This window comes from Epinephelus moara, chromosome 8 (genome assembly GCF_006386435.1).
Source record: "Epinephelus moara isolate mb chromosome 8, YSFRI_EMoa_1.0, whole genome shotgun sequence".
NCBI classification, from domain to species: Eukaryota; Metazoa; Chordata; class Actinopteri; order Perciformes; family Serranidae; genus Epinephelus; species Epinephelus moara.
This window is the reverse complement of record NC_065513.1, coordinates 24,459,063-24,476,064: the sequence shown is the minus strand read 5'-3', so window position 1 is coordinate 24,476,064 and position 17,002 is coordinate 24,459,063. Positions and strand designations below refer to the sequence as shown.

General features: G+C 41.2%; 1 protein-coding gene across 3 annotated transcripts in view; it reads right to left on the bottom strand.

The window, feature by feature from the left end:
• unc5ca (unc-5 netrin receptor Ca) overlaps window positions 1–17,002 on the bottom strand; it is a 283,732-nt gene that overhangs the window by 67,937 nt on the left and 198,793 nt on the right. For all 3 annotated transcript variants that reach the window (XM_050050565.1, XM_050050566.1, XM_050050567.1), the window contains one exon: window positions 1,733–1,913. In XM_050050565.1, coding sequence (XP_049906522.1) covers window positions 1,733–1,913 — 181 coding nt within the window. The remainder of the gene's footprint in view (window positions 1–1,732; window positions 1,914–17,002) is intronic.

Sequence of the window (17,002 nt, the reverse complement as noted above, 5' to 3'; positions counted from 1 at the left end):
TTTTGAACCTGTTGTTGCTGCTGAGTCAGTTTGACATCCTGGATATATGCTTCAAACACAGACTGTAGACCCCTCTGGCTGCTTCTCTCTGGAATCACTCTTTCATTTCTCCAAAAATATGATAATATTTCTTCAGGGAGTGCAGTTAGTTACAGTGTGGGCTCCGTGCTTACTCTGACAGCTTGTCAAACCATCACAAAGGGGTGGGGCTTAGCGAAAGGTCAATTACAAGAGGAATCATGCTTCTAAGTTTTCTAAATCCTCACTAGCCAAAATAACTATGTGCGCTTTCTCTTTCTTTGTCTCTTTGTGCATCTTTTCCCACTTCCTCCCTCTTGTTGTCTCCGCACCTCTTTCCCTGCATCCTGTCACATTTAGCGTCCACTGTTGCATCATTATTTTGTATTACCGTTGTCTGCCCTGAGAAAATGTGTGGCAGCGCAGTGCAGGTAAAGATAAGGGCAGATGAGAGACAAGCAGATAGAGAGAAATCAGGTATAAAGTTAGAATGAGTCACAAGGACACCCGCAGAGAGAAAGTTGACATGCGGAGAGGTGGGTTGAAATTCCTCTGCCGCATGTCGACAGCTCTGTCTCAGCCCAGTGGACGGTGCCCACTCCTTTCCTAACGCCCAATTAGAAATGAATCATCAGAGAGAAAGAGTATCCGATAAAATCAGGTACAGTCACTTTTGTCATCAACTTTCTTAGGTTATTCTACTCTTTTCTTGTTCTTTCACCTGCTCTCTCCCACTCTGTTCTGCTCTGCCTTTCCTTTCTCCTCACCTGTCTCCCATCCATCTGCAGCTATTTCATTTTTTTCCCCTCATGTTCCTCTGTTTTTTTCCGCTACTATTTCACCTTGTCAACAGTGTCAGTCGGGCCCTTGTGGAGCCGAGAAGATTGAACCACAGATTGAACAATCTATTTCTGTAAGGATACATCAGTGTCAAACCACTCCATCTCTCGCTGTCTGTATCGAACACGCACACATGCACAGTTATTTTTGATTGAAACACTCCTCCTAGTGAATAGACTCAGTGTTACATTTGAGAGAAACGCTGTGCGTGTGTGGTATGTGTGTGAGCGTTCTGCTATACATTGTTTTTCCTCAAAATGTTTCCTATCCTCTCATGTCAGGCTGGCATTTGGTAAAATGAAAAGAGGGAGAAAGCAAGACAAGGCATATGAGGCATTTTTGTTCCTCTAAACAAGATTTTTCTATTCAGTTTTCAGTGAGAACGAGCGACAGAAGAGCCTCGCCTGAAAACCAAACTAACACCGTTCACAACTGAGCTATTCGAAGTTTTCTGTTGTTGTTTTTCACAGCTGTTATCTCGCCATATGCTGCTCAATTCATTGAGCCTGAAAGTGCAGACATTTGGAAAGCCCAAGTGTTCTAATTTAAAACTGAAGGCGTGATTGGTGGATTTTAATTGGGTGAGGTCAAGGGTGATGTGGGAATATCAGGCCAATCACAAAGAGAACGTGTTGGCATGGCAGTAGAGCTAATTTCATGTGGCAGATGGGGGCTAGCTTGGCTGAACAGAGACACTGTTCGGTAGCTGCGGCTAGCATGAAAAGGTGTCATATGGGTAAAATGCCCAACATTAAAGACACAAAAATATCCACGAAGCATAAAAATAACAGCTTTTAGTGACTTTATTTAAAGCAACAAACTCTTTTTAGCACACACACAAATACCTCACACAAACAACAGAATACAAACTCACCGTAAACAATGACAGTTGCCGTAGTGCTTCGTCTTTTGGCCACTATGTTCTTTGCCACACATGTGTAGTTGGCTGTGTCCGACAGACGTGCCTGTTTGATGATCAGGTTGTGGTCGATGGTGATATAGAAATTTCTGTCCTCTGCTGGGTCAATTATCTCTTCGTTCTTCAACCACTCCACCTGGGAGAGACACAGAGAGGAGAAAATGAGGTCAGTGGAAAGGTTCCTCTATACCTCTGATATATAAAGAGAACAAATCAGAAAAATAGAGCTCACAAAAGATGATAATTGTAAATACAGTAGCGTTATTGTGCACTGACACTATGGAGCTTATGTCTCGTCTGATTTTATAGTGGAAAGGTGTGGTCCTGCCCTGGGGTGGAAACCAAATGAAACCAGATAATAATTTAACTTTGCTTTTTGCAACTACGTTAAATCTTTCCAGCTGAGAGGAATTATAAGATCACATTTTAATCTTGTTTTCACAACAGATCCACCTCAAGGAAAACAAAAAAAAAAAAAAAAGGTTTTGAAAGTGATCATCTAAAATAGTCCATCTGTGAGAGTGTAAAAAAACAAACCTAAAAGAATCAAGTCTGAGTATTTTGGTATAATCTTGTTTTTTCCAACCTTTCCAGATGACAAATAAAAAGCAGTATGGAGGGACTTATAATAGGATGCTGGTGTAATCTTGTTTTTCAATTGTTTCACACAGAAAAGCTTTGAGGAGACGTCACAATTCCAAATCTGAGTAAATAAATAAATACGTGAAAGAGAGGAGGCTCTGTGGTGACTATCATCCTGTTAACTGTTATGGTTTGTGCTGTAAGTAAGACACAAGATGTGAAAACTTAGCGTCAAAATTATTCTCATGTATGTTTTAGAAATCAAACATAAAATTCACAAGCAAGTAAATATATTTTATGGGGCACGACAAAAAATGAAACTATTGCCAACGGGAAAATGTTTATGCATCAAGTCGCAGGAGTCATACAGCTGTAACAGCAAAAACTCATTTACAGCGGGCCCTGCACAATATGGGTGGCAGTGTAGAAAAGGAGGGAAATGTCCTGAACATATGCTTTCGCAAGGTGCTTTGGGTGAAGGGTAGGACAGCGGGAAACTATCCTATTTACGAGCCTAATCACATTTCCTGAGTGCTGTATTTACTGGTCTAAACCCTCATAAATTCAGCCTGTCCAAGCTTTATGGCGAGCACATAAATGTCCGAGCCGCGTTGTTTAATTCACGTTGTTTAATTTCCTCCTCCCTTCGCATTAGGAAATGGAAATCTCAGATGCAGAAAGGAGGAAATTCAGTGTTATTCTTCAGCTTACTGCCTGCCCAGGCTCCACTGTCATTCTCCTTGCGCAGTTATTCTACCTGCTTCTCTCTCTGATCTTTAGAGATTTGGCAGTGCTCTTTGGCCATGGGGCTCACTGTAGCTGTGAATTCTCAATCTTAAGTGAGATGCTGTGTGACCTTTCAATTTCTATTACAAAGTAAAGGTTATACCAGAGAGGGGAAAAAAGCAAAGACAAACAAACAAAAACATATATATATACAGGGCAAATGGTCAGGCCAGGAGTTTATCCGTGTGCTGTGCAAGGGGGAAAAAGTGTCGGTGCGCTCTTGAAAACAAAAGCAGATAAAATGCATGTAGTATTTTTTATTTATTCACGCTCAGGATAATAAAATGAGCTGTACTGCTTAGAGAAATAAGTTCAGTGAAATGCAGTGTATTTGTTCAATTATGCTCGCAGAGATCCAAGGTCACCAGTCAGACTACAGAACCGCACCACACACAACTACTCCAGCAATGTTTCTCTTCAGCAAAATACTGTTAGTTTAAAATCACAAACTCATGTCCTCATAAAGTCTTCAAATGAGTAACGTGAGTAAATTCAGTTGTAGACCTGTATTTATAAATCAATATATTGTGGCTGTGCATTCTATATATATCACTTATAAGTTTGATAAATAAGTTCAACTTGATGGTCTTAGCTTCTAACTTATAACTAGAGAAACATTGGAATCATAATTTAAAACAGATTAATAAATGTTCTATTATTGGCAGACACTGCCTAATGCAATTTAAAATAGAACATAAGTTGCATATTTACAAATCAAAGATAAATAAATGGTTCCCCTTCGTTTCTTCTCTGTGCCACAAGTGTCAATCTTATGAAGCCACTCTATACACTATAATGTGTCCTCAGATTCAGAAGTACTGGTGCCACATTTTCCATACAATTTCAGACATTCTTGATTCAAGAATTGAGCCTGAACCAAAAAACTATTGCTTTTAATATTTCAGAGACATTAAACAACCTCACACCAGCTCAAAGATGACTTATCAAGTACTTACTTATGTCAGCTATGAAATGCTTGCTGATGTTATGGAAGGGTAAAAATATCCCTAATGTGAATATAACATGATGCCAGAATAAACAGCAAGGTTTTCCTGACCATTACTTAGGTGCAGTGATTCCCCCCCACTCCCACCTTTTGATAGGACTGACAATGTTTTACAAAAATAGAAACAACTGTGACTGGCAGAAAAAGTTTCCTATTGACTTTACTGAATTCCGATACATTGTACAGTCTTTAGAAAATGTTTCACCCCTGATCTGAATTTTCCTCTCCATGATCAAAGCACCGTTATAAAAATATCCGTACACTGGCAGTGAACCAAGAACCCTGGGGACATGGAATATTGGATGGTGAAAGATGAAATAAGTTAAACTGGATATATAGCTTCAAGTTACCTTATGAGCCCGGGGGGGGGGGGGGGGGCTGCAAATGTGTCCTGACTGTATTCAACTGTTCTACTGTAAGATGGTTCCCTCAGTTAGTGTAAATGGATTATATCATGTACTGTGTTTATTAGCTTTATTAGTTTCAGCTGGCCAGGACCAGTTGGGGATATACACAAGTACTCTGTTGGACACAGTTAAGTCTATGTCATGTCCCTGGATCCCCTGGAAAGTTGATATTGTGCTGCCAAAAATATCCATCTTATATTCTTCATAGGAAAAGTGTAGCACTGCCAACAAACAAAGTACATCTACAGTGACTAAGGGTGCTTCCAGACCTAGAGTTGTCTTGCTTTGGTCTGAATCAGGGACTAATTTTGTTACAAAGTTGCATAATTGCCTAGAGTTGGTTCGTGTTCTCACGGCAGCATTTACAAGCAGACCAGATAAAATGCCTGTGTGAGAAAGCTGCTCTTGATTGGTCAGAATTTCCATGCGGGAAAAATCCAGGAAGTGAACAAAACGTTGAAGAAGAGTACACTTGCAAGATAAATGCAACACTTTCTATTGTCACAATGGAGGGACAACTACGCAGGTTGCAGACTGCAGTTGGTTCGAATCAAAGTCGGAACACGTTTGTAACCAGACCGAGACCACCTCTCCAAGAAGGTCTCAGTCTGGTTGTTTTGGTGCTCACCTGAGTGTGATTGCTGTGTTCACACCTGCCCAAACAAACCGCACTTATGGGGCAAACGGACTTGAGTTCAACTGAACTGAACCAAAAAGGGCAGGTGTGAAAGCACCCTTAAAGGAAACCAAGTGACTTGTTCGTTGTCATAAGGCAATTGAATCTCTAAAGCCTCTTCAAACATAATAACAGTCTGAATGTACTATTTCAACTAACGCAATCATCTTTTAACAACGGGTAATCTTTTCTATATGCACTTCATGTGAACCTCGGCTGTTCATGTATCCAACCATTTATTTTGCTTCTCGGTTCCCCCAAACACTGTTAATAAACTACTGTCAGTCACCTTAATCATGAGCACAAACATGTCTGCCTTATTTTAAAGACTAATTTGAAGTCCACTTCCAATTAACCTGGAGGACCCTCTGCTGTTTAATTTGCTTACTCTGGCAATTTCTACTGCAGTGCTAAGACAAGCACACAAAAATAGCCGTGTGTGTACCTGCGTGGAAAAGAAGCACTTAGTATATAGAAAGAAAATATGTTATTTGCCGCTGATGGCACATCCTATAAGTGAAATCAACTCTGGCACATCAACAATTTAACAAACTATTGTTATGCCACCTAAACAATGGCAGAAAGAAGGAAGAAGACATGCAACAATCAGCATTTGAACACAAGTGACTTGCATCGTAGGGATTGTGTATTTATGTCGTTTTTTCATGTAATCAATTCATGAACGTTTCTTGCTTGCGTAGCAGCTTAGTGATTGTTGCACATAATGTTATTCCAACATAATGTTTGCTCTGAGATGTATGGTCAGATCATTTCCCAGCGAAACACAGCCACACTAACGCAGGCCTTTACTAGCAGCGTATACGCTTAATATTACCGTAGTTGTGAGTTCTCGTATGATGAGGCACTGAAAATAGCCGCAGCCTTTGATGAAGCCTGAAGGTTGAAGCATGTGAGACTGATGTGTGCTCTGCTGGGCTCAGACAAAGAGACCACATGTGGTGGCTATACTACCACTGCCACCGCATCATTAGCCACAGCTGGTGTAAGAGAGAGTGTGTGAGTGTGAATGGCAGAGGGTGGCTGATTGGATCAAGCCAGCCCCAGGGGAGAATGTGTATTTGTTATTTTAACACTCGCCCCCACATCACCTGTCTGTCTCACTTTACCCACACACCACTAAACACAAACACACACACACACACACATAAAACAGTACTCATAAACCCTGGTTTCATCGCCATTGTGTAGATAGTGTATAAAATAATGGCGTTATACATGCCTGTGTGGAGATACTTCAAATGCTCGCGGCGTGTGATGAACACATTCACACACACGACACCTTTGACACTCTAGCACGTGCACAAACATAAGCAATCCTCTTGTCCTCTGTTTCAACTGTAACAGGATTTAAAAGAGGTTCAACAAGAGTCCATCCTTTTTTCTTTAGACAAAGAAATCAAATGGTTTTCTTTTCAAAGGGATAAAGGCTTCGTCTGATCAATTACACACTCACTTTGTTCATGTTTTCTTTCTGCTTGACCCAATGACTGAGACATTAATTTGCCTACAGGTATATTTCAAACCTTGTACCCCTGAACACAGATAAAAGCAGATATGTACTGTGTCGGTTGTTAATAATGTACGTGCTTGAAGTGTTTGGATAGTGCAATATAAACTATGTGTATTGAGGAGTGATAAATTCTAAAATATAAATACTTCCATATGTTTTCTTACCCGCAACTTGAGGACAAATGTCCCATCTAATGCTGTGCAATATCAAGGCAGCAGAAATATGTAGTATATTGCACAATCTATTGAGATATGCATCTTTTTTTGGCAGTGGAACAAAGGCTCGGTCGCATGCTGTGCAAGATAAAAGTAGGCCAAGATATAGAGATATATACTGCCTTTTGTTGCATTGGAGAGCAGCACAAAATGTTTTGAAACGCAAAGCTTTTGCCGCATATCTGCTGCTGAGAGCAGGAACATCATAGCCGCACTGTGTCACAAAGAGAAACACAGTGTAAATCTTGCAAAAGCAAAACAAATGGCAGACCACAGAGCAAGAAGTGAGATAACAAAGCAAAGAATATCTATGACAAATGCTAAAATATGACATGCTTTGTAGAGCCACTACAAAGAGTCTCATATGGGAGTTGATAACAGTGCGGAGATACAGGGTCTATGGATAGAATCTGCCACTGAATCACAACATTAATTTTTCAAAGTAGCAGCAGGCGCAAACACACAGACACACAATAAGGGTATGACGAAACACAAAATAGACCAGCTACAATAAAATCTGATTCTGCAATCAAAGACAGGCAGGGAACTCGAGCTGTACTGCATATGTATGTGTGTGTGCATGTGCGTGTGTCTGTGAATCACTGAGGTATTAATATGATTATCCCCTTGATTAGCTATATTATCTGGATCCCTATAAGACCACAGATGAGTGGGTTAAAGAGCTACCGAAGTGATTACTCTACCTATGCGTGGGTGAGGACTGAGTGTGCATCCATGTTTTAATAATCCCATCCCTCCCACTACCATCACCGCCCGCTCCAGCAAGCTTCGCCACTTCATTTCATGACAAGCTGAAGCCAAGGTGTTGGACATCAGAGGAGGAGAGAGACAGTGGAGGCACAATCAAGACAGATGAGGGCAGAGAGTCAGACCGAGTAACTTTGTATTATCTGGGCTTGTGCTGTGCAGTTTTGTTTGATCTTTTCAAGTAAAAAAAGGAACAACTCATTCCTCCAATGCTTTCAGATTTAGTTTTATGAATCAGTTTGGCACATCTTCATGTGAATCATCCTGAGGATGTACTGAAACTCTGATTCATAAGACAGAAAATAAACAGACTGCATCTTAGTTTTAAGTGTGAAGCTTTCTCCTCGTTAATTAAATGCCCATCTATGCAACCCTGTCTCCTAGAAACTACCTTGATATACAACCAATTTGCTTTGCCAAATACAATTCAAGGGAAACACGATAAATGGCTGGATGATGTCCAGTGGCAACATTTAGGGTGTAGGAGGCAGATATGTGACCAAGTCATTGCTTTGCAAGTCACAAGTAAGTCTCAAGTCTTTGTACCGAAGTCAAGTACGAGCTCACGACAGACAATCATCTCATAGTGGAAAAATACCTATAACTTTCTCTTTTCAAAACTGTAAGACATTTACTGTAAGACTGTTCTTCCTTTAAAGTCATTTTGTGTGTTGTTGCATGTTTTTTGAACACAACGAAAGGATTAATGTTAGTTTAGTATTAGATTAGTTGTTTCAAGAAAAGGAAGGGAAGGGAAATTAATAATATACTTTTTCACCTTTGGGCTTGGGGGAAGGTATCAGGTGTTTCCAAGTCAAAAGGCTAAACTCCAAATGAAGTAAGGAGTCATTGGTCTTAAAGTCCAAGTCATGTTGCCAAGTCTTTCTTGTTTTTGTCAGGTCTAAAGTCATTAAATTTGTGACTCCAGTCTTACTCATCATGTGACTCAAATCCTCACCTCTGGTGGGAGGCGCTATGTTTTTGCATTACACGTACAAAGTGCGAGAATTTTACACAGAGGACAGATTTAGGCACTTTGGTTAATGTTTGGGAAAGAAAATGATTTTGGGGTCAATGGTAATAAGCCAAATACATTGTGTGTCACACTTTAGGGTATATTTCAATAATATATAACCAAGGCTATCTTTCAAAAACCTCATCCAAGTTCTCTGAGTGCCTGAACATAACCAACACCATGAATCGTGCTTTATTTTTTCTTTACCAGTAGATATTGTATAGGCAACATCAAAGCTGGAATCATGTTCCTCCAGGCTGCCTTCGGCAAACATTCACTGGGGTAACTCTAAGGGTGCTTTCACACCTGCTCTGTTTGGTTTGGTTCAGTCAAACTCAAGTTCGTTTGCCCCCTAAGTTCAGGTCTTTCGTTCTTAAATGTTTTGTTTACTTCCTGGATTTTTCTGGCATGGAAATTCTGACCAATCATGTGCAGCTTTCTCGCACAAGGCCTTTGATCTGGTCTGCTTGTAAATGCTGCCATGAGAACACAAACCAACTCTATGCAATTATGCAACTTTGTAACAAAATGAGTCCCTGATTCAGACCAAAGCAAGACAACTCTAGGTCTGAAAGCACCCTTAGAGGTTTGCATGAATGTTTCTTTTATACCACAGGTACAATTTTTATAACATTTACTTTTTCTTTTCATCTCGAATTCAAACCAACTACCCGACCAGCACTGACTCAAACAGTCGACTGTCTTGATGCACAGGTCCGTGTGATGCATTGTTGACATTTTGAAGGTGTCCATGTCAGGTTCTCTGTCAGCCTCTGTAAGAACTATGTCTAACATATCCTCCTGTGTGTATGTTCACAGAGATGCTAATGTGTATTTTTTAAGAAGCATAATTCATCTCCCAGTCATAACACTCTCCTATACACACCCCCTGCCCTCCCTACTAGCACACACACCCAGGTACACGCACATGCACACTGCCAGATGTGCCACACTCATTATTATTGGCTCTGACTGGCATCTAGAGAGCCATCACTGTAATTGGCATGCTTGTTTCCATTATCAAACGCTCGCACATGCACGTATGCTCACACAGACATATTAACAAAGACACACACACACACACACACATACACAAAACGCAATATGCCAACCCAGTTCTCAAGAGCCCGGTCAGTCCAGTCAGCAGAAAATAAACCGGGACAGAGATAAACAAGAAAGGAGAAAAGGAGGACATTAAAGCAGGAAGGCAAGAAACAAAACAGAATGAAAGCGAATATGAGAGAGGGTCATAGGAAGACAAAGAGGTGGAGGTGGATACAGGAATTAAGAAAAAGACAATGGTGGAGTGACAGTAGGCTGGAGAAACAGAGAGCAGGTGGGAGAGAACATATTGAGAGGCATAGACACAGACAGGGAGAGAGCGAGAGAAGAGGGAGAGATGAGCGTTGGCAGAGCAGGCCATCCATCTTTCTCTTCTGCTGCCATCAGCTTTCTTGACACAAACCCAGACAATTGGTTATAACTGTCTGCGTGTGTTCGTCAGAGGATAATACCAACAAATGCCACACACACACACACACACACCTACACACATCACCCGCCTCCTGATGTGTAGCTAAGTAGAATAGTAATCAAGCTATTCATTAGTGCAGTAACAAAGGCCATTACTGGCTAATCAACAATCTTCAAACTCAATCGAGGAAAGCTAATAGAAATTTAATCCAACAGCGCACATGAATATGGTGAAGACCGTGTGTGTGAGTGTGTGTGCGTTGATATTAGACAAAACAATTAACTCATTGTGATGAGATGAACAAAAGGACTTTGTTGTTTTAAACAATTACAGGAGAGTAACCATCATGGCATTAAAAAACAAAAAAGAAAGAACAATTTGTCTTAAATTGCTTCCCTCAGCATCAAATAAATGTAGCAGTTAAACCGAAATCAGACTCCAAATGTACCAAATGAAACTACCATGACACACCAGGAAGTGTTTCTTTAATTACTCGTTAATGGTGGTCACCGCAATAAAAAAAACAAACTGCATATGTGATGATGGTGGAAGCTACTGTACTAAAAAAAGCCTGCACATGTGTAAACTGCACATCATACAGCTGCTGAACATCTCTAAAACAGTTCTGATCTGACAAATCAAATCAGAGATCATTGTGGTTTAGGAGCACTTAGGTTTCTAATCCAGTCATTAGTGTAAGGGATTGAAATACTCATCAACAGTGTCAACAGAGCAGAGGAACAATTATTGTTCGTGGTAATCCTGGTTTGACTTTACGATATGGTACTTACTGTATGTAAACTGGGTTTTCCCATTTTGGACCAGCACAGCCGAGGTTCAGTAATAAACTCAAAACTCAATATATAAACTCTACATGCATTCACTCCCTATGGAGAGTGATACATTTCATTCACAGTAGGTCCATAGAAACATCCAAAAGAGTTTTTGATTTATTTTTTTGTTCACGGCTGTCTCACTGACAATACATCATAGTGGCATTCATATATTCAGAATGAGAGCATGTGGCAGCTGCTTACATTTTATTTGTTCAATACCATTAATATATATTTCTATCTTTATATACTAGGGCTGTGTATTGGTAAGAATCTGGTAAAACACTCTTATGACTACCTGTTTCACAGGCCAGTGTTCTTTGTGTTTATGCTAGTGGTATGTTGTTGTTGGAGTGGAAGAGTCAAATTGCTAAAGATAGATTACAACACTGCTCACTCATTTTCCTTAACCACTAATCCTGTTGGGGGTCGGGGGGTGATGGAGCTGATCCCAGCTGACATTGGGCAAGAGGTTGGGTACAACCTGGACAGGTCACCAGACTATCACAGGACTGACACATAGAGACAGACAACCATTCACACTTATATTCACACCTGCGGGCAATTTAGAGTCACCAGTTAACCTGCATGTCTTTGGACTGTGGGAGGAAGCTGGAGTACCTGGAGAAAACCCATGCTGACACCAAAAGAACATGCAAACTCCATACAGAGTGGCTCCCCCAACACCGGGTTCGAACCAGGAACCCTCTTGCTGTGAAGTGACAATGCTAACCACTGCACTGCACTAAATCATTAATGAACTAGAATTTGAATCAGTCAAGTGGCACTTACAGTTTACATACATGTCTGATAAATATGGAGCCTTCACACACATTGTCCCCCAGCAGCCCAGAAGATCTATACATTTAGCACAGTTTTAAGGTGGACAACCAAGATTAGTGTTGCCAATTCAGTATCTGACCAAATGTCTCCCCATCTGCTCCTGAAATATGACCTTGAGTAATGGCCAGTAAAAGTGTTTTTGCAGAATATTATTATCTCAGACAGTGTTATGTCTGACCTTTGACCTTTTGGATAAAATTGTCATGATTTCCATATTATACCCTGATAGACATTTGTTCGAAATTTTGCCATAATTAGCATATGAGTTCTTGAGTTATGGCTGAAAAAATGTTTTGCAAGGTCACAGTGATATTGACCTTTGAGCACCAAATTCTAATCAGTGCATTCTTGAGTTCAAGTGGACGTTTGTGCCAAATTTGAACCAAAATTTTGCTTTCATTACAATGAGACAGATGCAAGGTCACAGCGACCTTGACCTTTATGCACCGAAATCTAATCAGTTCATCATTGAGTCCAAATGGATGTTTGTGCCGAATGGGAAGAAAGTTCCTTACGGTGTTCTTGAGATATCACACTCACGAGACTGGAAAGGACGTACAACCCGTAAAAGCCAAGGCAAAAATCAAACACAATGTCGCAACAATCAAGTATATTAATGTTTTCTTACACCTCTAGAAAATGCAGTAACAGGAGTGTTGCTCTTGAGTGTTGTTACTCAAACTACAGAATGCATCCCAACTTTTACTTTATGTTCTTACTTTATATGACGGTTCAAGGACACAGAGATTTATTCTTCCTGCACACCGGTGTTCACAACATAGCCAGTTCTTCAGAGAGAAGTTAACAATCAGCCTCATCATCATCACTGAAGTACTGTAATTTGCAAGAGCAAATATAGCAAATATTCACCACCACCATTTGGAAAAAACAAGTTGCTATTTGAGAGATTTGCAGAGTGCAGGTTGTGTGCATGGTTGTCTTCATTCTCCTTCCTCCACACTGCCATGACTCCTCTCTTGGCATCTCTATACCTGCCAATTTGTAGCATTCTAACAAATACAAATGGCTATATTCTGGTGCCAGCAAAACCTCTGGACTAATTGTCCTCTCAACGTCAAGGGCTATATCTCACTCCCACCTGTACTACAGTAGCATGCTCTGTCTCCATCTGCACTTTCTTTTTAGTCATCCTTTACTTTGGATCAAACAAAACCTATCTTCCTTTTTATCATAGCCACTGGGTTATAGTCTCTTACACTTGATAGCATCTGTAGGATACAAGCACAAACATTCTCTTTTTACTGTGTACAAGAGCTGTACAGAACCATCTAACATTAAGGGGCTGGGATAAACAGTCTCCTTCTGGGATGCCAGGGAGATATTATACAAAGAGACCAATGGACAAAGGAGAATACAACAAACTGTCTAGACAGACAGAAGAGACTAAGGAAATATATCAAATACAGCCCCAATAATTTATTTGCTACAAGGCTGTTGTCAAGAACAGTGTTGATGTCTATGCAGTAGTCAGGAACAGTTGTCATTAATAACCTTGCCACTCAGTTGCATTGATTGTGTGAAATGTGATTTTCAGTCACCTACAGTATATCTGTGCCATTTCACTCCTCTGTCTTAATTGGCCATATGTCCTGGTGTTTCTGTCTGCATCCTCACTACACTTGGGAGGTGATTAGGGACAATCCTGCTGCCCACTGCTACTGTGGGGAATTTACTACAGCCACCAACCCCACTACAATACAATACACGCCAGGACTGGGCAGACCGGGCAGATTGTGCAGGTTAACGTAAGGTCACTGTACATGTGCGCGCATATATACAGCGTGTACGTGGGTAGAGTGTGCGTGTGTGTGTGTGTGTCTGGATGTCTTTGTGCCTATGTGTGTGAGTGCCAACATGGGATTTCAGAGGCTCTGACAGCTTAATTAACTAGATCCAGGCGAATGACATAAAGACCTAATTAACCACACTGACATAACTGGGTCGCCATCGACAATCATCCCACACTGATGTTCTTAAGGACACCTTTGATTGTTAAAAAAGAAAAAGAAAAAAAAAAAGCAGTTTGGACTTTAAGTTGGCTGTTTTGGCTTTTGAGAGTCTTTATTCCATAATATGGGCAACAAATCTAAAGGCAGACAAGCTGACCTTAAGGCCCAGACACACCCAAGCAACATCAAAGAACTATTGGCAACCAGGGCTGACTGTTGTGTCACCTCATACCGTCTGTGTCTCAGCCAGAAAGTTGCACCTGAACACACCGCAAAGGCCACAGCCAACATCCAACTTGCATGTGTGACAGGAATTAACTTTTCACAGCAGCACACGGCGGTGTACTCTGTATTTGTACTTCAAACAGCCTGATGTTGGATAACAAAGGACAGGCTATTTAGCGTGTGCTAGTAAACAATACCACAAACTATTACGAGCCATTTCTGCCAAAGTCCAGTTCTGCCAGGTCAATGTCTAAAAAATATATATACATAAGTAATATCACAAGTATGTTTTAATTTCATGTCCTCTTAACTATACCATTTTATACCATTTCTCTTCTCATCCACTGAGCTTAAGTGCCAATCAGAGTGATTTTACTTACTGACAGGCTCCCGGCTCCAGGTGAACATGTTAAATCTGCTAAAAAAAAAAAGGACAAGAGCCAACTAGTGCCAATGGTGCAGGACACTTCACCAAAACTAGGGCATCCAATGCTCACTGAAGGCCCGACATTGACCGATGGCTGACTGTTGGCTGGGTGTAGAGAAGTAAAGAAGTAAAGGTGCATCTACTCAAGGACAAGCGGTTCCTGCTTGTGACAGTGTGAGGCGTAAACATTAATGGCGTCGTCCTTGGCTGAGCTGTAACGTTCGCTAGCACAGTGGTGTTAGATGAGCTCGCAGTAGATGCACAGTTCACCGCAAAATCAAAAATTCTTATTTACCATGTCACTGCGCAGAAGGAAATGTGCATCTACTGCTAGCTCACCTGGCACCGCTGTGCTAGCTAACGTTACAGCTCAGCTGCCGCCGCCGCCACTACTGATGTTTACATCTCACATTGTCACAAGCAGGAACCTCTTGTCCATGAGTAGATGCACTCTTCCTTCTGCACAGGTGTAGTTCAGTAAAAAGAAAATAGTTCCTACAGGGTCATGATTTCTGGAAAGAGACATTGCTGTTGAGTTTTTCAAATATATTTTTTGCTGCTTTGAGCACCACAAGCCAAGTGACGTCTAGTTTCATTGTATTTAAGAGAAGGCAGACATCTTTGTGGCCGATATCTCCAACACTAGGCGACTAACACCAAAAAATCTAGACTGACAAATAGCACTACAGGTAAGAGGAAAAATGTGATTTTTTTTTATTTTGGGATGAACTGTCTCTTTACAGGTTACCCTGTTGATTATACCATAACATACTTCCATTTAATGTGGAACAGTATATTTGGCCAATTATTTATGATTTGTTTGTAAAAATGAATATTAATTAAATGAAGAAAATGTAGACTGCATTTTAACTTCGTGAGCTTTCCTCAACATTTTAGAGAAATAAGTTCAAGTACGAACAGTACTTTCAAAGGAAGGAAAAATACATACCACGCTGTAAAATCTACTGAAACTGGTGCATGGGCAAGAGCAGGGAATTCTCTGAGGCCTTGTTCATAACAGGAACTAGGACTTAGCGTATGTTCTTTAAAGAGTCGTATACCGCTAGGAATTAAAATGTAGTTGGGCATGGACGATGAAGCATGTATATAAAGGAAAGATTCCCCAATGTGCAGCAGAGTGTGAGATGGAGAAGAGCGCTCTCCAAGGTGTCCCACACAGACAGAACTGGGACACAGGAGGACACCCAGTTGGACTGGGACAGGCCTACAGAGGCCTATTTATAACCTACTACTCCACTGCACCTTGGTACACTTTCTAAATGATGCATGGCACGCAGACATGATACATGGGCATTATTTTACTCTGACTTGTGCAACCCTTAATATCGTGTCTACGCATTGGGCCACATCAGAAGGCAGCATTTGTTTTGCAAGATTCAGCACATTAAAAAGAACGTGGAATCTACAGGATGGCCCTGAAAAACTAGAATAAAGCCACAAAGTTAATGGTTCCCTTTGTGCAGCATAAGCTTATAAATGATTGAAAGCAGAGGATGAAAGAAGAAAAGGGAGAACAAGTAGAAGCAGGTGAAATGAAGGAGAGGGGAGGAAAGGAGAGGTAAAATGAGGAAGTTGCTCAGCACTAAAGGAGGTCACAGATGTGCTGAACAGAAAGCCTGCATTCTCTACTCTAGGGTGCACACATGCACAAATGAACACACACACACACACACACACACACACACACACACACACACACACACACACACGCGCAGCGTTACCTCTGAGATTTAACACAGGTGCAGATGCTTCACAGTGATCTATTAGACTCACCCTCTCATGTCAACATTCAAGAGTGGAGAGAGACAGAGAGAGGAAAAGATGGATGGGGTAAAATCTCAAGAGAGGGTCGGCTAGAGAAAAGATGTTTCCACGGCAATGGTGAAGGAGCCGGAGAGAGAGATAGAGAGTTAGGGAGGCAGTGATTATGGCGGAGGAGGATGAGGAAACAGGGAGTGCAGGCTAGGAGCAGATATCTGTGGGTGATCCATTAAAGCTAACCCGACAATGTTAACAAATAGGGAGAGGAAGCGAGAGACGGAGCCCGTTGAGGGAGAGAAAGAGAAAGAGAGTGCAATGGAATGAAAAGGACGAATGAAAAGGTAATGAGGAGGTAAGGGGGACTGAGGGAGAGACGGAGCGATTTGGAATTTCCATGGTATGTCAACAATTAGGGAAAGAAAGATGGAGAGGGAGCGGAGCGACACGGTGGTGCTGAATGGAGAGAAAAGCAAGAGGAGAGACTAGATGAGGAAGATACACTGGGGCAATCCATTAGGCCTTGGGAAAACAATAGAAGGACAGTAAAATTCATGTGAGGAACGCAGGGCAGAGGGGGAAGGAAGAAGTGAGGGAAAATTAGGATAAGACAGGAGGAAATAGGGGAGGGTAATATTTTACCCTGGAATCCTTGTGTCAAAACATGAGGCGTGTTAGTGTGAGGGGG